The following is a 25,906-nucleotide window of genomic DNA, read 5'->3' as shown; positions in this document are numbered from 1 at the left end:
GAGTTTGGTTGGCAGCAGGAGGCCCGGATTCCAGACCTGCATCTGCCACTAACCTGCTTTGAAGCCTTCGACTGGCTTACCAATTTCTCCTTCTCTGTGTTTTTGTTTTGTTTTGTTTTTACATTTTTAAAATGAAATAAATATTACTCTGAATAAAATGTCCTTAGAGATGCTTCATGAAAATTTGGTTCCATGATCAAATAATCTTAAGAAAAAAAATTAACTCCATTCTATGCCCCTTGCCTCAAGAGTAACGGTAGGTCACTGGTGTCAAAAGCTCTAGGATGTCCTGTGAGCAAGAAAACTCTATAACTCGGCATTAATCAAAACATTTTACAAAGGGATCCATTAAAAAAAAAAAGTCTATTAGAATCCATCAATGCTGATGTCCTATGGAACAGATTTTGGGAAACACTCTAGTAGATCTCAAAGGTCACTTCTTGTTCTAAAATTTTGTGTCTCAGTAAAAGTATTGAACATAAAGTGCCACTTTATGTAGAAAGAGTGTATTTTCCTGATAGAGGAGAATGTAGGCAAGAAGAGAAAAGAAAGATGACATTTAAATATGTCACATCTTTCAATTAAGATATCTGAGACCAACATTTTTTAAGTCTCTTCAGTGTAATTGGATTATATGGAGAGAGAGAGAGAGAGAGAGAGATCTGATCTTGGCCCTTATCTAGAGATGGCCATTTGAATCTGTTATGGTTACTCGACTAGTTCTCTAGGTGACCTTGAAGCACTGTTTTAGTTCCGAATCTACAAAACAAAAATTTGCATGAGTTGGGATAATATAGTTGATATATCTAGCCCTGAGCGTTTATTAACAAGATTATCTGTGATGACCTGGACTTCAGAGGTTCACCAGTGCCCAAATTCACTCCAAAGGCACAGAGGTGGACAATAGTTACGTGGGGGCCAGATCTGTGCTTAAATATTTTGAATTGAATTCAGGGAAGATGCTTCATCCTGCTTACTTGTGAATTGGGAGTAGTTATGTGAGGATTCCAAATGGCAGAATAACTATTTGAGTTTTTGTCCTTTAGGAAGTGGGGAACCATAGAAAGTTTGGCCCTCAGTGGTTGAATGGCCCTCAGTGGTTGAATAGCTAATTTCCATAGCTAATGCCCTCCATTACAAAGAAGCAAAATACTTGCATGAACCACTTTTTATTAAGTATACTAGTTAGCCCGGCAACATTTGCAGTGAACAGAAAAGCCAAATCAACCTCGCTTCATCAACAAAGGGGATTTAACAGATGCTATGTGTCAGGCACTATTCTAAGTGCTTACCACTTAGTAACTGATTTAATCTTCATAACTCCATGGAGGGCACACTAATATCTCTGTTTTGCAGGTAGAAATTCTCAGACGCAGAGTTTAGTTCACACAGCTAAGTTATAGAGGGAGGATCTGAACTCAAGTAGTTTTACTTCAAAGTCCATTCTTTTAACCATTTTGTTCTACTGTTCTCTCTAACTGAAAGGTTTACAGGTGGGGCAGGCTTCTTAGCTGTCCACAATCAAAGGCTCAAAGACTTTCACAGAATGTGGCCTATCTCTCTTCCTTTTGAGCCTGTTTTCTTCAGGACTGGCTTCATCCCCTGCCTCCCCTCCAAGATATGCCTCCATCAGATCTAGACTTTTTTTTTTTTTTCTTTCTGATAATACCCGTGTCATTGTAGAATTGTTTCTTATTGACTTCGTGTTGCATACCCATCACTGATCCAACCACTGTGGTCAGAGATATTGAATATTCTGAATGCTAAGCCAATAAGCTCTTTTCTGGTGTTGAGGGTAGCAAAAAGTAGCAAAGACTAAGTACAGGGAGGAAATTTGTCTGAGAGTAATAAGGGTGTTTTCAAAGAACATTAACTACAATTATCAGAAGAAATGGAATAGACATTTGACTGATAAAAACAATGGCCAACTTCCATACTAAACATAAGTTTGCATTATTGATTCACATTGAATTAATGGGAAAGATTCATTTTTGGCCTCCCACTCTGTATTCTTTATATAAAAGCATTACCAAACTCTAGAGTATGGCATGTGAGACCGAAGTAGGGGTGAGGAATATGAAACTCTGTGGATGAAGACTTTTTCCTTCTGGGATCGTCAGAGTTCACTGTGATCATGGTAAAGGAGGGAGAGACTCGTTCCTATATGTTTAGAGCAAGGTCCAAGCTGAATTGCTGATCGTTTGGTTGAAAGAACGTGGGCATATATTACAAAGAGAAATTTAGGTTAGAAGTTAGTAGAACTTTCTAGTACTGAAATTCTTGCCAAAGAAGATTGGAAGTTCCCTTGAAGCTTTTCAAGGATGGAGGATGGTCCATCTGGGAAGATTTGAGTACTAAGCTACACAAAAGCCAAGAATCTTTCCATACTGTTCTTCAGTCCTTATGCTTATTTGTAATTCTGTTTTTGTTTTGTTTTGATTTTTGGTTTTTGAAAGTTACACCAGTGTGCAGTAGACAGCTGCCAAGAGCTTATGTACAGAAGACGGCAAGCCTTGGTCTGAGGCAGCAAGCCTTGGTCTGTGTCAGCCTCCCCTGAACATCCACTTCTCTGGACTTCTGAATGGGGAAGAAAGGATTTGGAATTCTCATTCCGGGGACATGTGCTCACTGCGTCCACATTACCTTTGCCTTGGACTACCAGAGTCTGAAAGGAGGCCTCTTTTTTCCTCTCTCACTTAAGGTTCCCTGCTGAACTTCTCAGAGTAAAGGTCTAGATAAGTCACTTAGTCCTTGACCACTCATTGACGTGAAGATGAGTGCTTTGGGGTGATTCTCAGGTGAATGTTTTCCTCAGGGGCTTCTGGGAGTTGCTGAGCCTTAGGGAATGTTTCTCAAACTTTGATGTGCATATGAATCACTCAGATTTTATTTACATACAGATTTTTGATTCAGTAAGTAAGGCCTGAGATTCAGTGTGTCTACCAAGCTCACAGGTGATGCCCATGCTGGTGGCCCATGGACCACTCTGAGAGAAGCAGGACTTACCTATTTTCTCTCTGTCTCTCCAAGTTTTCCTCATATTTGCTCCACATAAGCCTTCTGAACACGTACCATGTTTGTGCCTGGCCAAGTATATCAGGATGACTGATTCTCCAAAGTTATACATATTTGAGAAAGTATTCTTCAATTATTTAATGCGGTAATTAAATTATAAGTGAGCTACCAGGCATCTCTCTGCCCAGTTTTCTCATGACCTTATTGCCTAACCCCACAAATGACGAAGGAAATGATTAACATTTACCTAATTAATTACTATTTCATGAGTATACAAAAGGAAAATTTTTATCTTCCATGACAGTGCCTAAGAGCCTATTCTGGTATTCTTCATGAGATTCCACTCTCTTTGGACACATGCCATGTTAACATATGAAGCTCTTCATCCTTTTCACTTCTCTGTGTCTTTCTTCAGGACATGCACGTCATCAGCACAGATGAGAATCAAGTGTTTGCAGCGGTTCAAGAATGGAACCAAAATGACACCTACAACCTCTATATCTCAGACACCCGTGGGGTCTATTTCACACTGGCCTTGGAGAATGTCCAGAGCAACAAAGGTCCTGAGGGCAACATCATGATCGACCTCTATGAGGTATGTCACAAGGCATGTATAGTCCTGAGCCCCTGCAGTGCCTGGGCTGGCAGTTAATGTTAATAAGGGCGCACCATTGGCTGTCGCCTCCATCATTTTAATTCCTAGTTCCTTATGTGGCCTCATTTCATTTGGGAGAGGGGAGGATTTGTAGAACATTTTTATTGGTTAATTTGCATTCCACATAACACCTCTGGGAGGAATCCTTTCTTGATGAAGTCCACAGTCCAATGAAGTCTCCAGGGACCTGGAGAGAGTGTCTGGGGAAGCAGTCAAACAATTGAAAGGTTTGAACAAGGGTGATCCTAGTGTGAAATTTGAAAATTATCTTGAAGGGCAAACAGGGTGTCAGAGTTTGAGCAAAGGGGCAGTGGGCATCCTCCTTTCCTCTCTGAAGAAGGAACAGGGCAAGGCAGGGGGGTATTGCACTAGAAGATACTCCCGTTGGACCTGAATACTTTTCTAAACTGGTAGCTTCCACTGGCTAATTGTCATCTCCTCAGAGGGCCAGTGAGTGAGACAAAACTGATAGGTCTTTCTCTACTAAATGGGAAGGGGGGAGGTAGAGACAAAAAACAGAGTTTACCATATTTCCCTAAAACAGCTATGGCCCTTTGTTTCTCAAAATGACCAGGATACAAAATAAAACCATACATGTTAGATTGCTTAGCTTTCATAACAAATACCAACACTTGAATGCCATTTAAAGCATGGCTAGGTAGAAAGCAAGCTGCTATTTGGGGATGGATTTTGGCTATTTGTCAGTCTTATCTTGCACCATGAAGGATTTATAGCGGGTTATAATGAGCCATTACAAAATGTATTGAGAATTTGGGAAGTACACTCATTTACCTACATCCTATCTGAAAAAAAATCTGAAACTGATTCACATATGTATAGTCATAATGATGCTGTCTTTTGGATGAGTATAAGTTCATAGAGTCAAGAGGTTGTTTATATAACGAGAAGCAAGGGAATGATATCTAGTATATCAAAGAAAGGAACCAATGTCATTTAACAAATTTAAACCTATCATTGTAATTCCTTTTAATGCTGTCTACCCACCCCTCTTCTCCTTTAGGAGCTCTTGGGGATTTTCTTCTAGTGTGTAAACTTCTCTGTATGTATAAAGTCATGTTAACAAACTTGCATGCCCCATTCAGAGCCCAAACTAGCGTGAGACATAGTTTGTGTGTATATATTTAGAAAAATGCACTGCAGACTTTTTTACACATTCACAAAGTTTTTCCACTCTTTTCCTGCCTATGTTCCAGATAAATATAGTAGTATCATGTATCTCAGCCTCAAACTGAACATGTATTCTGGAAAACATTTACATATTCTGGTGATTTAGTTTCAAATTCATGTTGGATAAAATTGTGATTTAAAGTATAAATTTTGGAGTCAGGCTGCCTGGATTTAAATCCTAGCTACACCACATGTATGTCTTCTAGAGACAAAGCCAAGAACTTCCAAGCCTCAGTTTCCTTGTTTAAAATATGGAGCTATACATGATACCTACTTGATAGAATTTCTGAGGATTACTTAAGTTAATCTTACCGTGTGTACTATGAACAGTGCCAAAAATGCATCAATATTCAACAAATTATAACATAATTAATATTATATTCCAATGAGGTTAAGCCCCCATACAATGTTCTGTTCTTAGAGTCTTAAAATCTACCCACATTTTTAAAATATCCAATACACTTCCATACTTTTGGATCTTTGTTTCTTCCCATATTGCACTTAGCATGGCCATAGGATGTTGCTTAACGCCAACCAGTCATCTTCTTATAAACAAGTGTGAATTACCACATTTATTTCCTCATTTGTAAATGTCGTGCAAACATTTAAATTGTTAGTGCGTTTTGTTGAAATGCCACGCATGTTCATGGCTGATTCCAGCATTTACAATATAAATATCTTGCTTCAAGAGTCTGATAAGAAGTCAAAGCGGCTGCCCCAGATAAATCACATGGTTTGCTTCCCTGGCCTTGACTCGGTCCTTGTTCTCCCAAAAACATTTTCTCATTTTCAGGTTGCATTTTTCCCCTTTTTGATTAACTTCTCCCCTCTTTTCAAGTCACTGTGAAAGCATTTTTTCTGGGATAAATTTTGTTTTCTGCCAAAACAGAGACCATTCTAATTGGTCCCTTGATGATGACAAAAGACGACAGATTTGGACAGGGACAGCTTTGCAATGTTCTGTTATTTACACCTGTTTTCCTGAATGGTTTTCTGAATTCAGATATTGCTAACAGGCATGGAATGAGAAGAGGAAACAGGGTAACTTCTGGACATGGCAAATCATTTCTTGGTTAATCCTTGTGTTTCCCTTTTGTGTCTCTCTTGCATTTGACTGTCCGTAGGACAACTGCTGGCTCTTATTATAATCACTGTGAGCAGTGGTGTGACTGCATTATGTAAAGGTGTTCTGTATCCCGGGGCCTGGGAAGAAGAGTCTTTGGTTTTATTAGCCTGACGGTGTGCAGCAACTTGAATTGAAATTGATGTGATCAGAACGGCGGTGCCGTGTCTGCTGATTACCTAGATAGAAAGAATATTGGCTGACGTGGAACCTGGCACAAATGTTCCTTAAATCTGATTGTTCTGGCTAGCAACAAGCTGAAAGCCATCCAGCATGAATTTCCCAGTAGAATTGCAATGAATGATGAGTGCATAGAGATAAATGAAAAGTAAGAAAATCCATAAATGAATTAATAAGGAGCATAGATGAGCAACATATGAGGTAGGGGTGACAAAGATAGAATATATGGAGTGCACGTCTGCTCACATTTGGGGGTGACTGAGGAGGATGGTGTGAGTTCTTTGCTTGTATGCTTCTGCATGCCAATGACCTGTCATTCCTGTGTGTTCTTTAAGCTGTTTTAGCAGAGGCAAACTGTGTAATGTATAATGGTATGAGTCTGTGTATCAAGGAGATGCATTGTTGATGAGTCTTTGTGAAGCACATTTCTCATCAAATTCAATCATTTTGTTCACATACACACATTGAAACCTTACAACAAACGTGGCTCTCTCTGCCCTAGAGGTGCATGTGTGCATGTGATGTTGGGGACAGAGTGTTGGATGACCATCTTGCATGGTTCAATTATTCAAATACCAGAATTTTCCTTGAGTCAGTTGACTACTGAACTTGAACTACATTCAAAAGACTCAAGAGATGTTAGGCAGGAAAGTGGACCACAGAGCAAAAATGCTGGATAGTGATTTTTGTTGATGAAAATTCATAATAACAACAGATAATATTTTGGGTGCCAGTATGTGCCAGGCACCGTGTAAAGAACTTTCCATAATTATCTCATTCAATCCATGTATTAACTCTATGATGCTGGGACTATGATTACTTCCACTTTAAACATAAGTAAATGGAGGCAGAAAATGCTATCATTTGTGCAAGATTACATTAGTTGTGGCAGAATTAGGATCTGAATCCTAGAGTATGCAAACTCTTAAGAACAAACTATTTGTGTCTCTTGAAAGATTTGGGCTTGTATTTGATTGTGGCCCAGTAATAGCCCTTAGACTGGAGGTCATTGAAGGGTAGAATAAATAGTATTAGACTTAACTAGAAGTAGAAGAAACCAGACAAGAAAAATGAAACAGTCTTGAAAAAGCCAACATAAACAGAATCCACAAATGATAGCTCTGGACCTATTCACCACCTTCTGACCCAAGTCCTGAGTCTGCAGTTATAGCTCAATTCAGGCAGTACTATCATTATGCCTCCCAATTTTGTCTGGTGGCTATGTTTCCATAAGAGAAGCCTAGGAACAAGCGTCCTAAAATTCTGTCATTCCTGAAAGCACAAATGCTCCAGTGGCATCACACGTGGGATGTGTAACGGAAGATGGCGCCTGATGGTGGCAAGAGCAAAGGAGACATGATGAGTGTGTCTGAGACATATGATTCCTAGTGTTTTCGTGTGGTGTGGTTGATGAGAGGGGGTCTGACAGCTTTGGACAATATCCTCCCTCCTCTGGGAAGAGAGTATTAATTAATGACGATGAAGAGCACTTTGGCTTACTGGACAATGACAGTTCACCCCAGCCAAGTAGAAAAGGGCTGTGTTGGGAGTGAAGCCACCTGGCTGGCACATTTGGAATGCACAGAATGTGCGCACACATGAGTGAGCACAGTGGGCATCATGGAAGACATAACCAACGAGCAGTTCATGTTCGGTTACACACATCATGTCTTCTGCACATGGTGAGTGCCCCCTCTTTAAAAGAGAAAGCTCAACAGTTGTGACGTGTACTTACACCTTGATTGCTTGGGGAAAGGTGCCTCTTACAATCCAGCATAGGAGGTGGAGAAGAAAAATGCTCTCCCTTCCGGCGCATATTGCTTACAGGACATGGAATGTTACCGTCTAATTATACTTAAGGCTACTCTCTCCTTAGGAGAGGAGTTCTTCCTGGTTAAGTCAGTAGAGGGAAGAAAAGAACACTTGGGCATTTGGGGGGAGTAGGCTTCTTGATTGCAAAGTCACCCCTGGCCTTTCTCCCTCTGAGTTTGTGTTTCTCTTGGCTGCAATCCTCTCTTTAGAACAGAAAAATATCCTAGAACAGAAAAATATCCATATATGGTCACGGATATGTTCTCTTTCTTGCCATGCTTGTTGATTCATAATTTTTATTCTCTTCTAATTGTGACACCTCGGCTTTGTAGTTGCAGTCTGAGACAGAGAGGGTGGGAGGGGTCATCTCCCAGTTAAGCAGTAGAATCAGAAATAAGCAGAAACTCTTGTTTGGGGGGGGGGTCTTCCCAGCTTAGCCTCCGTTGGAGCACGTGAAAGAAAGATTGAGATACAAGAGCGCTCTGTAGAGATGCATATAAAAAACAAAGGAAGTAGGTGGGTGGAGACATATCAGCATGTTATCCAAGGGAGTGGGAGATAGCCTGTATGAACCTGGGCAGTGAAATAGGAGAAGGGAGGGCAGCAATGTGAAGCTGGCTCCCAGGGGCACACTAAGTGTGCGGATGTGCTCTGTGGTAGCTTGAGGTTTAAGCTGTAACGCTGTGTATTTAAAGTCTAACCAGAACCGTGTTTTGGCTCCTGTGAGATTAGAGAATAAGAAATAATAACTAAATACCTTTGAGACTTCTGGTATCACACTCCCCATATGAGAGGCAAAGAAAGATAAGTGGCTTCTCAACTCACTCAGCATTTTTGAGCAGAATTCAGAAAGGTAAAAAAGGTAACGGGTCTTTCCCCAAAGGAAGACAGACTCCCTGATGTGAGTGTCATTGCCGTAGGAATGTCACTCTCAGAAACTGTCCATGTTCACATGAAGGCATGTCTTCGTCAGGAATATTACTTTTTCCCATCTTGCACCATCCCTCAGCCCTACCCCGTTCCACACAAATATGCACATACTCTGAATACTGAGGTTGTCTGGCAACATAAACCTTTCTCCCCATCCTCAGTGAAACCCCAGACCTTATACATACATATGCACATACATGTACCCACCAGTACACACACATTCCATATTTTGGGCACTGACACTGCTCCCTTGATATCTAAAAGTGATATCCAAAGTAAGAGGCGAGAGGTTTCAAGAAATAGAAGGTGAGACCTCAGAAAAGAGCCCTTGAGGAAAGTGTTTTATGCCTAGAGGGGCACCAAGACACCCAGGAAGATGGGCTTCTCAGGCTCAGAGCAAAAGGAGGAGTGGATGGCCCAAGAAACTAAAGAGCCAGGGTGACCATCTCTGCAGAGTGGACCGAAAAAGCAAGAAAAATAAAAAGACACCACACATGGGACTTTCACAGATACAGTGCCTTGGCCACAAGAGGAAAATAAACAGACCCACTCCAGCTCCATCCCCTATTGTCACCCATTTTGCCTGCTTTGGCAAGTTTTTATTCACCAAGGTAAACCGGAGGGCCAGGCTGCCAAAGATGAATTACAAAGCACAGCTCTCCACTCAAGTGGCATTTGATAATGCCAAGCAGTCGGGGGCCAATAAAGTCACTGCTTCTGCAAATCAAATGAACCAGCTCCTAAACACATACAACCCTGGTCTGACACTCTTGCCAAAAGAGGGAGAGGCAGGAAGGAAAATGGGCAAGGAAACTACTGGAATAGGTAATAATTTCATTCTTTCTGTGCTTTACCATAACCTAGAGTGTCGAATGGTTAAGACAGCATTGTTTCTCATGGACGAGTATGCTGTGGAGAGAAAACGAGCATGACTTGTGAAAATTCTGATTCATGAAATTTCATTTTTAAAGAACTGGCAGTTTAGTCATATTTAAATATGTAACAGCCTCTGGAACATATGCAAAACCAATATGGGGTTCCCTGGTGAGCAGTCCTTATTGAGCTGGGATAGTGAATAACTAAATACTATTCGTAATTAACATACCATCCTTGGGAGGTACAGTGCCCCTGGAATTTATATCTCCCACATTTGTCGAGGATCAACAATGCATAAGAAACCGCTTGCTGTTGATTGCCCAAGTGAGGCTTGTTTTCCTAAGTAGTTCCAAGTATTCCTCCCAGCTACTTATTTATACCATTTATTTGCTTAACAAACATGTCGTTCCAAAAGAATACAAAGTTGGCCCAACTCTAAATTATCCCATATGCCACATCAGCAGGTACAAACTAATGAGGTTTGACCGTGTCAAAAGCCAAGGTAAAATGTACATACTCTGTTGATCGAGACCCGACCTCTTTGAGTTGAGAAATTCAGAGCTGTATTTGTTAAAAGAACATTGGAAGTCGGACAGATTTGAATGTGAACCCCAACTGTCTGTTATCATAAGCAATTAAATTTTGTCTATGCATCAGTTTCTTCGTCCGTAGAATCTGGGCCATAGCTATGAGGCAGGTTTGTAGTGAATATCGGAGGTTTGGTATATAAATCACTGGGCATAGTGCTGGGTGAATGGCACAGACTCATGCTCTTTTTTCACTCTTCTGCTTATAAATGTTCATATTCTCCTATAAAGGGCCTGAGATAAGTGGGTTCAAATATACTTGTTAGCTTGTCCACTTACTACCACCACCTGTGCTCCACAAAACCACTCATTCTAAGGTTCTGTTTCCTTATCTTCAAAATGTGGCTGCCGGTGACTCTATCTCATGGTTACCGTGAGCATTAAATGGGATGGCCTGTGCTGTTGCACACATTCAGATCCTTCTCTCACTGGCCCTCAGTCTTCCTGGGTTGTCATAATAACAAGTAGGGTAAAATGAGTATGAATGCATTTAATACACCCGAAGACGCTTGAAAAATACGGGACACAAGTCATGATTTGTTATTTCATGGCTTCATCAACTTACCCAGTTGACCTCTTTCTTCAAGTATGGAAGAGAGAAGGCAATCATATTGTCAGAGCCAAGTAATTAATGCGGACTGGTTACAGTGGGAACAAGGTGTTTTAGGAATGGAGGAAGGAATGATTGCACAGCTCAGGGAAACCACTGCTTCTTTATGTTGAAATGCTGTTCTCTTCTGTTCAGTATATTCCAGTGGCTTAACAGAGCCATCTTTTTACAGGAAAAAAAGAGGGGGGAACAATAGCAATTGGATCATGAGCTTTAAACTGACCTTTTTCAATTGCCGCAGGCTGTAGATAGCTCAGTGACTTAGATAGTTGTTAAGAGCATGGCCTGTGAAGCCATCAGCTCTGGGTTAAAATTCCAGGTCTGCCACTTACTCTCTGTGTGACTTTAGGCGGCATGACCTTGGAGAAGTCACTTTACCCGGATGAGCCTCGGTTTTCTCATACGTGAAAAAGAATAGGTTATACTTAGCCAAGAGGATTGCTACAAAGATTAAATGAGATCAAGTATTTAAGAGCATGGGTGCTATGCCTAACATAAAATTAAGGTAGCCCCATGTACATATCATTTACCAAGCAGCAGAACTGAAAGCACCAGATTGTAACTCTAGGCGATGGTGAGCTACCACTAACCTACCTTAGAGGAAATAAGAAGCTTCTATCCAACTTAGGATACAACCACCGTACCATAAGGGGCAAAGATATATTCCTTTTCTGTCCCATAGTCCAGGGAGTCATTATGCTTAAGCATTACCCCCTTCCCCCATCCTCACCCTCTCTTTTCTCCAAGACAAGTGCTTAAGCTGAATTTGACAGTCCGCATTTTTTTAAGTAAACAAATATATCCTATCTCAAATTGATGTATTTTTCAGCCATGTCAATTTTTCCCAGGTAGCAGGGATAAAGGGAATGTTCTTGGCTAACAAGAAGATTGACCACCAAGTGAAGACTTTCATCACGTATAACAAAGGCCGAGACTGGCATTTGCTGCAGGCACCGGACACGGATCTAAGGGGGGACCCTGTACACTGCTTACTGGTGAGTTTTCACCTTGGAGAAGTATGTTCCGCACAGCGGAGGGCTGGAAGTGGATATTAAACAGGCATATGAAGTGGGTTCCAGGGCTCGTTGTTCAGTTGGTGAACAAAAGCGGGCAGGGCTGGGCGTGCAGGCACTCTGCTGCCTTACATGTGGGGCCAGAGAGGTGGGAGGGCGTGAGTGGGCTCCTTGCTCACATCAAGGATTCTGAGTTGTGACCAAGTTCTGTTGAGAACCTCAAATTGTAGTTTCAGGGAGAATGCAATAGTTTCCATATATGGTGGGGATATACACCCTTACTTTCCCATGAATGGCTTGTTACATATCCAATGATGCATAAATTCAGCTGCAGAACTGATGAACTGAAAGGAGAATTTTGTAGATGTGTTTTCCAGCAAAGGTGTTTAGTCATATTTTCAGAGGAGTTTATGCCTCAAATAAGGGTAAGAACCACTGATCTAAACCCTCTTTTGTACTCTTTGTAATATGTTCCGTTCATCTATGTCTCATTCCGTGAAGCTGGGGTTGGTAAACTATATGGCCTGTGGAGCCAAGATGACCCACCAGTTGTTTTTCTGAATAAAGTTTTACTAGAACACAGTCATGTTTAGTTGTAGACCCACTGTGGCTGCTTTTGCTTTACATGGCAGAACTGAGCAGTCACAGCAGGAACTGTATGGTCTATAAAGCCTCCAGCATTTATTATCTGGCCCTTTAAAAAAGGTTTACCGTCCCCTCCTTTGAAGCATGGCGTTCTTTTAGTTGTCTAACATTTGGACACTGAGTAGATAGATGAGCATGAATTTATCTATGTATTTGATTATATGAAGGTGTCCAAGAGAGGGATCAGAGCTGAGTCTTGCCCTCAAGGAGTTTACAGTCTACTGGAAAGAGACTAGATTAATAAATGCAAGATTAGAGGGTCACATCCCACTCCTCACTGTAGCTCTGTTGCTGCCCTGTGCTTGACACATGAATATATACTGAGTGATGCAGAAGGAGGGGAGGAAGAGATTAATAATTGCAAAACAAAGTATACATAAGTGCTAATTTCTCTGAAATAGTTTATAAAAAGGAGAGATCAGTATGTAAACAGGGGAGACTTCTTCATTTTAGTATGAAGGGTTTAGTTGTGTGTCTACACACACACACACACACACACACACACACACACACACACACACACACACATCAGTGTTCACACTCTCCATACAATTCTGACCTTGATGTTATCCACACTCAGCTTGCTTTGTCCCATCAAGTCTGAACAGTCCCTTTGCAGGTTCATCTCATACTGCTGTGGGCGGGTCACCCTCCTACCCAAGAAGATGCCAGCAGCCGTGGCTTGACCTAATTAGTTGCAAAGGATATCATGGTTGTCACTGTGCGTCAGCAAAGCAGTCTAAAATTCAGCCTCCCACTCAGCTTCTACCCTTATTACCGGCAACTTACAGGGGGAGAAAACCGGTTGTTATCGTAAGTGCACAAAGCCAGTGACAGAGTAAGGAAATGTAACAGTTATTTATTGAATACCTACTCTGTACAAGGCACTGTTCAGTAGCATTTTAAATAACAGAGCCACCTTCCTAGTTTTACTCTTCCAAGTTGGGGCATCATGGTACTTAGCCAGAGAAGCATGGGATGCACCAGTGCCTCTCGGTATAGTCCTCCTTCCCACCATGCACTTTGGAGATTAAATGCCCATGAGAGAGAATTAACCAAAGCACCTGAAGAGGCTTGCCTGTGATCACTCTGGCGTCATAAATGGGTCATGACAAATGCCTCTGACACACAGAGCACTTAGTGAAGTGCTTCGTACGCCACCTCCAGCCCAGTTTTAGGAAGTCTTTTTTATTTTTTTAAGATTTTATTTATTTATTTGAGAGAGAGAGAGCATGAGTGGGGGGAAGGGCAGAGGGAGATGGAGAAGCAGACGCCTTGCTGAGCAGGGAGCCGGACTTGGGGCTTGATCCCAGGACCCTGAGATCATGACCTAAGCTGAAGGCAGACACTTAGCTGACTGAGCCACCCACGCACTTAGGAAGTCTTACTGTCATGCCTCCAAAATATAAATGCAGTATCAGCTTGCTTACCCATCTCCACTGGGACTGTCATAATCCAAGCCACCCTCATTTCTCGTCTGCCCTACAGTGACGGGCTCCCAACTGGTCCTCCTGTCTCTACCTGGCAATCTCTTTGCCACACAGCAACCAATGAGATCTTTTCTTTTGCAATCTAACTTTACTGAGGTCAAACATACATAAAAAAGTACCCGTTTTAAGAGTATAGTTTGACAAATCTTGACAAGTGTAGATACCTATGTGAGCACTACCACAGTAAAGATAGAACATTTTTATCACCCTCAAAAATTCCTTTGTGCCCTTCGCAGTCATTTTCCACTCCCCCTGGCCCTAGACAACCACAAATCTGCTTTTCTTTACTATAGATTAGATTTATCTTTTCTCAAATTTTATGTATTAAATGTATTTTTATGTATAAAAAGATTTATCTTTTCTCAAATTTTATGTATTAAATGAGATCGACTTGACCTTTAAAAATTCAAATCTTATCCCTCCTTTACTTGAAGTTTCGAATGACTTTCTAACTCAGGTAGAATAAAGTTCCAGTACTTCACCATGGCCTGTGAGGTCTCATAGGATCCGGCTCCTGTCTGCCTCCACTGCCTGCTGTCCAGCCTCTGTATCCCCCCTTCCTCACATGGGCTACCCTGGGAGAGGACCGTACCTCTTTCCATACCTTGAGCTCACCATGCTTCTTTATGTCTTAGGCCCTGTATTCACCATTATTTCTCTTAAAATCCCGTTTCCCTAGTCTGGCTTTTTCTTGGCTTTCAGATTCTTGCTTGATTACCTTAATCTCAGAGGTTTTCTTATGCTTTCTCGAAGGTGGTGCTTGGCCCAACTCTTTTGTACCCATGACCCTTCTCGTTCTCTGAAATCAGGGCATGTGTTTGTTGACTGTCTTTTCTACCTCCCTCTGCTAAAACGTGAGCGGCATGAGTATAGGATCTGTGTCTCTCTCTCTGGCCACTCCAGAGAATCAGCTCAAGGATTAACTACGTGGGAGGTGTTCAGCACGTGTTGTTGTTATGGGTGTCGTTTGTCTGAAGTCGATGCTCCATTGACAAGTGGTATTGAGTTTCACACTCGGACTTGAGTGGAAACTTTCCCTTGCCACGGACAGCCACACTGAGGGATCTGTCATAATAGCCATCTCTGAAGCTCAGAGGCTCAGGTTGACCCTACAGTTAACAAAATCAGTAGGCTCATTAAGATCCAGCAAAGATGAATTAATGGGCTCTGGATGTGTGGCACCCAGGAGTCTTTTGGCCTGCCTCCCTCATTAAACTTGTTCGATGTAGTTTCAGTCTGAGTTTTAGAAAACAGGCTGAGGAAATGAAATGGCAAGGGGAGTGGGGGGCAGGGACCAAAATCACTTATAAAAATCTGCCAAAGGCACAAAATAGGAAAGAAAATCTTTGAGCTACAGGAGACCCGGACTGTTAAAAACCTTCTTTAGGCTTGGGAGCTGGTGGCAGAGAGGAGATAAAAAGTGCTTTTAGATTGTGAGTACTTGGAAAGTGACAGTGTCACTGAAAGCACAGCCTAGTGATTAGAAAGGAGATTTTCCAGCAGGGCTGTTACAAATGTGGAACAAGTTCAGAATTACAGCCCCAAACGGAATGTCCCTGGTAAAATGCATTCTATAGAAATAACACATCCAGAGTAATTTGGGGCTGTAGTTTTAGGACTTTTAGACTGATTGCCCGGAGGGCTCAGCTAGGATTTCTTTTTCTCTGAAGAGTACATTGTACAGTTAGATGGGGTATTACAGGTCGTGGTCCGCCTGCCTCCAAAGCCTCAGGATTGGGCTCCCAAGAGGCGAGATGCGAGCTGAGCCTGTGACAAATGCTTTGGGTCCCTAGGGAAAGCATAGTGTTCTGTGGAGAGAAGCCGTGACTTCTTTATGGATTCAGTTGACAGTTCTCTGTCGGAGCTAAGCAGCCAGCTACCCCAGGAGATTCTTGACGCTGCTTTCCATTCCTTTGCACAGGCTGTGACTCCGCATGTTATGTTGGATTGGAGTGGAGCTGAATCTCCCCTTGGCCCAGAGCCCTCTCTCTTCTTTGCCATTGACTCTTTACTAAAAATCTAGTGGATTTCTAGTTCCAATTCAGGATCATAAACAGTGCAAATGTGTGTGTTCAGGGAGTGGATTTATAGGATACTATTTAAGACTTTAGCTGCTGCCTTATTATTTATAAAAGGTGCGATTTGGCTTTTCAGTGTAATACTCGGATTAAGAGCCCTTAGGGATGAGAGTACCATGAAGACAAGACCTAAAGGCTGTTAGTACAGAGGTTGGGGAAAAGAGAAAGTGGAATGAGAAGCTGATTGATCCTCAAATATATCTAACAGTTTTTTTAAGTTGATTTAATTCATGTTGGAGGGCATGTCTCCTATCATTTAGTAATTCTCCATTGGCCATCCACAGTGCTAAGAAGACGGTAGCTAATTAATGGATCAATTAAATCCAACAGATATTTATTGAACACTAGCAATGGCCAAAGGATTTCACTGGTTAAAATAAGAAATAAAAGAATAAGGCAAAAGAAAGATCTTTGGGACCTAGAGTTCCATGATGGGCTTCAAGAGTCTGTGAGCTCCCTGAAATTGAACACAGAACTCTGTGTGCATTTGCCTTTGTGTAGTTTTTCTTGGGATAGCGTCCTTAATTTGCCTCAGATCCTCAAACGCTAAACCTGATCCCGAAAAGATGAAAGACGAGAGATCTAAATGTTCCTAGGATTGACCACTTGATGATATGCCATGCCCTGTGACTATGCGTGAAGACACAGAGGGCAATTTTAAAACTGTAAAGTCAGCTGCTAGGTCGCGATGGCCTCGGTGTACAGTGCTGTATCTTCCTAATGTGCAAAGATAAGGGGAATAGGAAGATGCCCTTGGGACAAAGTGTACTTTGACTCTACTGAGTTGCAGAGAACTCTGGAAAGATACTCACATATTTATGACATGGTTGGTAATGGGAGAAAAGAGGACAAGAAGGCTGGAGACAAGGCAGGAAAGGAGAAAGGAGAGGCAGACAAAGTGCCCCCTGCCTGGGCACAATGTGCATAATTAGAGAGCCTTGTCCGGCGTCCTGCAGGAATTGGCAGTGGCTTAATAGCCATTCTAATAAACCTCTCTATTAATTTTTGGTGACATGACTTTGACAGATGTCCAAAACTGGTCAGGTACAAAAGTTTGACTTCCAAAAGTAAAGATGAATCACTTAACATTGTTTTTCTTTGAGCATCGATGTAGATGATATAACTTCCTTGAAAAAAATGAAAGAAGGGGGATAAAAAGCCACGAAATATTCTCCTCATACCAGCTGGGGGCAATCCAGTACTGCAAATGTGAGAGTGGAAAAAAAGTGCACCAAAAAGAACACTTCTAATGTGGCTGCTACAGCCTGAACTGGTATCTTTCCTTCTCAAATTAATTTATTTTGAGCCTCTGAAAGCCCTAGCAACAGAGCAGTGCCGAGATGGCCAATTGAAAATGCCCTCTTTCCTTTGTAATGGCAAGTGCCCTGTGTCAAATAACCCTTGAGCAGATCAGATGGCAACTGAGCTTCACAGTCTTCGAGACTGTTGGCTGATGACGTATGTGGCAAGCATCTGGCTCAGGATGGCAGACTTTGGTGCTGCCTTAGCCACGGATGTTCTGCTCTACTGGGTGACACAAAAGGCCCACATGACTAGGCTAATCCCCAAGGAGTTCTGGACTTCTTGGAATGCCATGGAGATACTCAACATTAATCTGATGATGTGGTTTATACATTAGCCCAACGTACTTCTGGCATTGTTCTGAGTCAAATAGTCAACAAAGGTCTATCAGGTCCTCACTTATATAAAGCATTGCTTGATACTTCAAGCATTTATTGTCTCTTTCAGATTCTATGCCAGGTTCCACAGAAGACTCAAAGGTGTAGTACTTGACGTTTTCTCTTTATTTGTAGAGTTTATCTCTTAGGGAGATAAAACTGTACATACCTCAAATAGATAATATGAGATTGCACATGGTCAAATAAACCATTGTAAATCAGAGAAGGAGAGATCCCGATAGGCTGCAGCTGTCGGGAAAACTTTCTTGGAGGCACGGTTTGCCGTCTCTCCTTTTTCCTGTCTTAGCATCTGAGTGCAGCACAGCCCTGTCCGGAACCTCCGCAACCTACAGCCCTACCCATTCTCGTCTTCCTCTCAGGCAAAAGGAAGCCAAACATTTGGGTCCCACTGATTCTTTTTATAGGGGCAGTCTTCCTTACTCTTATGAAACGTTGTAAAGTAAAAATGCCTTTTCTGAAAGCCTTCCATGCAATTTTCAGGCAAAACCCATCATTTATGAAGATCATTATCCCTTGAGAGTTTACTCTGCGTTGGCAGTAAGGAAAGGCCCTGTTGCAATCCGCTGTTTACCAGTATTTTAGCCGCTTTTATTCCTGCGCTTCATTTTTAGTTTGCCGTTTACTCTATGCCGTATAAATTTAATCATTGTATCTCTGTAGCTCTCTGAATATCTGCTGGCTGAGACTTACAGAGCAGAATGAAAGTAATAACAGAGATACATTGGTGATTCCAAAAACTCAAGTCGATAAGATTAGAAAGTAATCTTTCTGAGAGATGAAAAGAGATGTGGGTTCAGACACAAACTTGTAGTTTTTGACAACTCAGTACCAGAACTGTTTTAAATGAAATTCGTATAAGATTTATTATCCTGTATTTGAAAACTGTTGGTATCTTAATCAGAGAATTTGATCGAGATTTTTACACATAGATAACAAGTCCCTTAAATTTTCACTTGAATTGTTATTAGTATTGCATTTTGTCTAAAAGCATGACTTTTATATTGAATAATACTGATTCTGAGAATACCTTGACATGGATACTCTGTTGATTGCCTGGTAGATGTTAGGAAAGTTTCACATGTCATGCAGTTTCTTCTGGACAGATGAGACCAAGGTCTCCAATGGACAGTGGCCAAGCGGTGCCACTGACTTCTTCAGATCCCTCCCAGACGGAGCAAATCTTTTTCCTATCTTTATATCCAATTTTTCCTCCTCTGTCTTACCTGGCTCAACTCTTCTGCTTCTTTTCTTTGTTACTGATATCACTCAGGCCTGAAATGTTCTTTATCTTCCTGAACACCTCACCTGTAATTCATACCCATCTTTACCTCAGGCACCATTTTCTCCTTGAAGCCTTCCTTGATCCAAAGTTGGACATAGTCGTGTCAGCCTCTAGAACTTCATGTTTCATCTTTACTGATCTTATGGCTGTTACACTAGTCTCTCTTTATGGTAATCAATAGAAAAATCTTATTTTTTTTTAAATTACCCCATAAGGGCAGAGACCAAATTTTAGTCAATATAAGTGTTTCATAAGCTACACCTAGTGCTTTACAGATAGAGTACTAAGATATTTGTTGAATGGCCAAATGGCAATCAAGGCAGTAGATCAGACCTAAAATGAAGATGCTCCCTCCTTCCCCAATTTGGTACCTGTCTTATACTTAGTGGACACCAGATATCTGTGGAATAGAAGATGAGCACATGAATGAATGGCTGGATGGGATGGGTGGATGAATGCATGGATGCTCTGAATCTGGACTTAAAATGACCATTTAGATTATATGCTTTTATGACCCTCATTTCTCCTCTTCTCAGCCCTATTGCTCACTACACCTTCACCTTAAGGTCTCCGAGAATCCCTACACATCAGGGATCATTGCCAGCCGAGACACAGCTCCCAGCATCATAGTGGCTTCAGGTAAGAAGCTTGCCTGGTGGGCTTGCCGTTGCAAACTGTATTTATTTTAAGAAGCTAGATATCTGTGCTGGGAATTTAATGAGCAAGCAAAAATATTTTGCAAGTCACCTAAACCATTGACCCTGAACAACTATGCTGAAAAACCCTGCTCACATACAGTGTTGACAGTCTCGGTCCATCTTGGGCAGCATAGATTGCCAGTAGAGCCCATTGTTAGCTTTTACAAACAGCTCCTTTCACTAATGGTGACATGCTCTCTCTAGGTAATATCGGTTCTGAATTATCAGACAGTGACATCAGCATGTTTGTCTCTTCAGATGCAGGGAACACCTGGAAGCAGGTAAGAAGGCATCCCGGGTCTAGTTGCTGTGGTTTAAATGACATAAACATTGTTCAGCTTGGTTAAATTCTGGGAACTCATTCAGCTATATGTAATTCCTAAAGCTTGTCAGTGTGTTTATTTTCCTTTTTGTTTTATGAGAGTCTTAAGTAAGACTGAGTTTAGCAAATACTTATGCAATGTGAGTTTTTGCCATTCAATAAAAATGACCCTTTTTTCAGATCCTTTATGTAAGAAAGTTTATAAGTGGCGGTGAAACCAAATTGGATCTGACTGAATTTTTTTTCCCACAAAGAAAACCAGGATCCCAAAGAGGTTATCGTATAGGGAACAGAGAGTCTGAAGGGTAGATTATATACCCAACACTGAGTTGCCTCCATAAATTCCCCTTGCCTTGGAGTCAGAATAGAGAGGAATGCAGTGATACAGAAACAGCCGTTACCCAGGTGGTATTTTGAAATGTTTAAATTTCATGTGCAGAAGACAGAGTAATAACCATCAGGGTGGGTGCATATGTTTTGAAAGGTAGAAATGGAATCTCTTTAAGCCAACGTGTTTAGCTTAAATGCTCCCTCTCTTTCTTCTGAATGAAAATTAGATACCCATAGCTTATAAAACGGACATTTAATGAGGTTTAGCAGTCATAACAAGATATGTGCCTAATGCATGGTTGTTAACACTTCAATAAATATATTTTAATAACCTACTGACGTTTAATTATCATACAATAACTAGCAAGCACCATAAATTGAAATCTAATGCACAGGTAATCACACAGAAATGAGAACACTCTGCTTTAAATTTTAGACAGAGATGTCCATGTTATGGTCCAGTTACCATTTCCTAGCTTCAGACCCTTCGTAGGCCCTCCGTGTGATTCACATGGTTTGAGAAGAGCGAGGCGGAAAGAAATTTGCTTAAGAAACCCCAGGGATATTGATCTTGGAGGTAGGTATGTAGGAATATGGACTATTAAGCTGCTTCTGAAGAACAGTTCAAGAGCCAGGATCCCATTTTGTTTCTTCCAGCACCCCAAACCAAGCAGAGAGCTCTCATTTCCGTAGTCCTGGGATACCTCTTAGGTATAAGAGGTAAACAAGGGGGAAAATAATTATGTCTGTAGTGTAGCCACAGACAAGGCAATACCAACAATGCAATCATGAGAAAAGAGCACGCGTCTCGTATGGAGAGGACACAGAAATTGTTTGCGGCCCGTCTGCACTGGACTTCAAGTTGATTTCTCCACATCTGGAGAAAAACCTAAAGGACACATGTACCCAAGTTGATTCCATTTTGATCAGAACTACTTTAGATTTGATAGAGAATCTGAATTGAACAAGAACAGGTTTCCTTTGTAATACTTGGAAACTGAAATAATTTCCTCTGGACAGGGCATTGTAATGAGGCAAGTCCCAGCCCCGTGAGTCACTCTACACATGGCCTTAGGCATGTCACATCTCTCTAAACCTGTCAAAAGGAGAATGTTGGAGTGAAGTATCTCTAAGGTTTCTTCCTTCTAAAGATGATACACAATTGGATGGTTACCCAGTATTCTGATACCGTCATCAGTGGGAATCAACAGAACTTACCACAAAAAGATGAGAATATAAACATGAATACATTACTATTAATTCTTCAGATTTCTTTTGTGGCACACCTAAAATCGTTTTATCTAACTCCAATGGTACGTGCGGCCCACCTTGGGAAGCATTGTTTATAACTGTCTTTCCAAAGATTTTTGGGAAACCCTGTTCTATCACGGGAGGGATTTATCTCCTCAGACGAAGACTAATGCTCTGAACTCTGGGCGTGTGTGGGCGTGGATGTGTGTCCATGTGGATGTGTTTCCGTCTTGCAGATCTTTGAAGAAGAGCACAGTATTTTGTATCTGGATCAGGGTGGAGTCCTGGTTGCTATGAAGCACACGTCTCTCCCGATTCGACATCTCTGGTAAATCATGAGTCATGGACCGGATGGCTCCATACCACTAAGCCCAGTTGAGGAGTCAGGCTGTCAGATGGGGACTGTGTTCGTAGTAAAACATCAGCGTCTACTAGAACATAATTTATACCTTTGCTCTATTAAAATAAGATTATTGCCTGAAGTTTCACAAAAGAAGGAGGAAAGGAGATAAAAGAAGGGAAGGGAGGAGGGAAGGGGAGAGAGAGAGAGAGAGATTGAGCTCGATTCTGCCCCTGAGAGAGGAGTTGCATGATGGTTTTCAAATATGTCAGTACCTTCTCCAGTATCTTCCTTATTCCTTCAGCACACTCCCAGGTACAGTGGCGTGTCAGGTACAACGGGGAGAAGTTAAGAGTAGCTTAACGTGTATTCATTATGTGTGTTCTGCACAGAGATCAGCAGTTCAGGGCACTGTTTTCTTCTGTCTGCTTTCCCCTGATCCTACTTCCTTCGCTTTCTTTGGGCGGGGGGACAATCCACAACTCTACCTGTAGGTCTCACGCAGATGGATGTGCAAGGCCTAACTTCCAGAATGCTTTCCGGTAGCCTCCTTCATCTGTGTTTTTGAAAGGGCCTCTCTCCACAGGCAAGCTTGTTCAAACCCAAAAGCGTGATTTTCCCTCTGGTGCCAGTTACTTTGGAGACTGCAGGAAAGCTGCCGAAATAAGAGACACGTAGGCTTAGCTTGGGGGACGACATCCACAGAGAAAGGCAGAGCGAAGGAAACATCCTGTGTGACCAGCAGAGTTGCAGACCTCTCTTACTCTCAAGAGCCAGTCTTTTTGTACCCCCTCCCTCAATGACTCAGCTAGGATTCATAACAGGGTAGGAGGGAAGCCGCTCAGGATTTGCTCACTTAGAGGCAGCTGGTCCAAATCCATCTAAGTGCGTCCACTGAGGCCATTTGCTCTTCAGAATCACCAGTAAGGCTTGCTGCTAGATTGCAGTGAGGTTTTGGAGAGGGTCACATTGAGATCTAAGATCTAATAAAATACCCAAATTAAAAAAAAAATTTCTATCAAAGACTTATTATTATTCCCATTTCATGCAGCTCTCCCCTTATGGCTGTTTAACACATCTGGGTCCCAGATCGCTTGGCTAACTGTATTTCTACCTTCTGATGTAATTAAGAATAGTTATTCATATAAAAGGCTCACTTTGACAGCGCCCCAGATACTTTTAAAATGTATTCTCTCTTGGCTGATAGTATCTTTCCTCTGAAAGGAATTTTTTTTCTTTTGAGATCTGATGCCTGCTATTTTTTCTTTCATTAGGTTGAGTTTTGATGAAGGGAGATCTTGGAGCAAATACAGTTTCACATCTATTCCACTTTTTGTGGATGGGGTTCTGGGTGAGCCTGGGGAGGAGACCCTAATCATGACGTAAGTGGAAAAGTATGATGTCTTCTAATCTCAAAATATAAATCCAGAAACATGTTGTATTTTGTTTTACTTTTCAAGATTTTATTTATTCATTTATTTGAGAGAGTGAGAGAGCATGAACAGGGAGAGGGGCAGAGGCAGAGGCAGAGAATCTCAAGCAGACTCCGTGCCATGCACGGAGCCCCAGGTGGGGCTTGATCTCACAACCTTGAGATCTCCACCTGAGTGGAAACCAAGATCCGGACACCTAATGGACTGAGCCACACAGGTGCCCCCAGAAACATGTTGTTTTTAGCAAATCCTAGTCACTTTGCTACTGTTAAATTTGAAATTGCCAGCAAGGTTAGTACATCTGACTTCATGGTTTCCCAGCAAAGGGGAAAGAAAAATGTGGGTGGCCATTTTCTTGGCTCTTTACTAATTAGGACACCCACACTGAGGGCTGGCAGCAGAAGGGCACAACTTATTTCTTCCTATACTGAATGGGCCTAGGGAAATTAGAAATGATTATTTCAATAGAAAATAAACTATAAATTTAAAACTTTTAATAATAAACTCAATATACAGAAAATCACAGGCGTAAAAGAATGATTTCACTTTAAGGCAGAACACAGAGCTTGATCAAAACCCCACAAAGGATTTTTTTTTTCCCTGGCTCTTTACCTAACCCACTTGTGAGGCTATATTAGAAAAACTGGGAGAAAAATCTGTTCTTGTGAAATTGTATTTGCACTCATTCTTGTCTGGAAAGTGATGATCATTAATTTGTGAAAGACTTGATTAATGAGTTGCCTGCTTAAGGGTTTCAAAACATGAACTTGGAATTTGAAACATGAAACTGTGAGGGGTTTTTTTCTTCCCCTGGAAAATTGGACATGGAAAACAGAGAGAAGGTTTTAAAGTACTCAACCCTGTCATCAATGAAAATTTAAAAGTCATAGCGAATAGTTGATACTAGTTCTAATTTTTTCTTCCCTTCTTTTAATGATAGAAAAGATCAACAAAAATTTAATATGCCCAATAGCTGCACTTTTGCCCTCCGAACACATACCCAGATTAGCAATTTGTTCCATAATTTGTCTTTATTCAGTTTTCATATTTGCAGAACGCAGATGAAAAAGGCTACTTCGTGGCTTTTCTCCACAGATGGCTATAACTGGTGATTCAAACACCCATTAGATACCCGAGTTTGAGTAAGGAGAGGATGCAGAGTGCAGGACACAGTTCTCATTCCTGGCCCTGGCCCTGCTGCGCACACTCCCCAGGGACTGGAGGGAAGGTGAAACAGCACAAAAACCGTGGGAACCACAGACCTTAGCAAGGGAACCCAGAAGTGTGATCCTGCACCACGTAGAAGGCAGCACTTGCGATTGTTTTCTTAATTTTATTTTTCTTGTCAGCCATTCTTGTGGTGCAATATGCAGAAGTGGATTTTTCGTCAGACTTTACCTGGTTCTGGGTTCTGACTCGACCAGTTCTTAGCGGTTTGACTTTGGTTTTTTGCATGTTAGCGAAACTCTCTGAGCCTCAAATTACTCGTGGGTGACACGGAGCCAATAACAGTAACCTCCCTCGTCAAGCGTTTTGAGGATTAAGTGATCTGCTCAATGTAATGCGTTGAGCATTGTGCTAAGCTCGTGGTCAACACCCGGCACAAGCTGGCTACGGGAGGTGCTCCGATTTTGATTATTTTTCTCGTTATGAACTGTGTAGCGTGTTTGGACACTTCAGCCACCGCTCGGAATGGCAGCTGGTCAAAGTGGACTACAAGTCTGTTTTCGACCGACGGTGTGCCGAGGAGGACTACAGACCATGGCAGCTGCACAGCCAGGTAGGAGGCGCAGAGCTGAAGTGCAGTCCTGGGTGGAAGGCATGGGGCATCAGGTAGGTGTAGGAATCGGGGTCCTCATGGCCACAGTTTACCTCTCCGGCTACATTGGAAGCTACATCGACTGCTTTCTTACATGTTTTGTGTTCCACAGCAGTGAACAAACTCAACATTTATGGCTTGTTGTAAAGTAATTTCTTTTTTTATTATACTAGGATATAATGAGATAAAATTCAAATGTGCTTGGCTTAGACTTACGACTCAAAATGAAATACCAGCGTAGCATGCAGATCCAAACAATTTATCTGAGCATGTAGTGTGGGTGCAGGGTAGGGGCAGGGGTGAGGAAAGGATCTTCAGTTTTATCGAGCAATGCAAAGAGAGACATAAAATTATAAAATTAACCCTCGGTGAGTGGTGCCAGTAAAATCCTTCCTTGTCACCCTGTGATTCCCGGGGATTAGGCAGTGCTTCTTGCCTCCTTCCAAGGTACTTGTGGTAAGAGGATGCAGAATCATTAATAGGACACTTTCCTTCATTCTGGCCCCTCAGATGATCAGCTTGTATCAGA

At 41.8% G+C, this 25,906-nt stretch overlaps 1 protein-coding gene across 5 annotated transcripts in view; it reads left to right on the top strand.

Annotated features, from left to right (window-relative positions):
* Positions 1 to 25,906, top strand: part of SORCS1 (sortilin related VPS10 domain containing receptor 1) — a 562,053-nt gene that overhangs the window by 436,356 nt on the left and 99,791 nt on the right. For all 5 annotated transcript variants that reach the window (XM_027596992.2, XM_027596991.2, XM_027596990.2 and 2 more), the window contains exons 9-15: positions 3,431 to 3,610; positions 11,825 to 11,971; positions 19,721 to 19,823; positions 20,087 to 20,163; positions 22,022 to 22,113; positions 23,400 to 23,507; positions 25,221 to 25,338. In XM_027596992.2, the coding sequence (XP_027452793.2) occupies positions 3,431 to 3,610; positions 11,825 to 11,971; positions 19,721 to 19,823; positions 20,087 to 20,163; positions 22,022 to 22,113; positions 23,400 to 23,507; positions 25,221 to 25,338 (825 nt within the window). The remainder of the gene's footprint in view (positions 1 to 3,430; positions 3,611 to 11,824; positions 11,972 to 19,720; positions 19,824 to 20,086; positions 20,164 to 22,021; positions 22,114 to 23,399; positions 23,508 to 25,220; positions 25,339 to 25,906) is intronic.

The sequence above is a fragment of the Zalophus californianus genome, chromosome 15 (assembly GCF_009762305.2).
Source record: "Zalophus californianus isolate mZalCal1 chromosome 15, mZalCal1.pri.v2, whole genome shotgun sequence".
In the NCBI taxonomy this organism is placed as follows: Eukaryota; Metazoa; Chordata; class Mammalia; order Carnivora; family Otariidae; genus Zalophus; species Zalophus californianus.
Note: the sequence above shows the minus strand (reverse complement) of the source record. Positions and strands in the feature narration are given on the sequence as shown.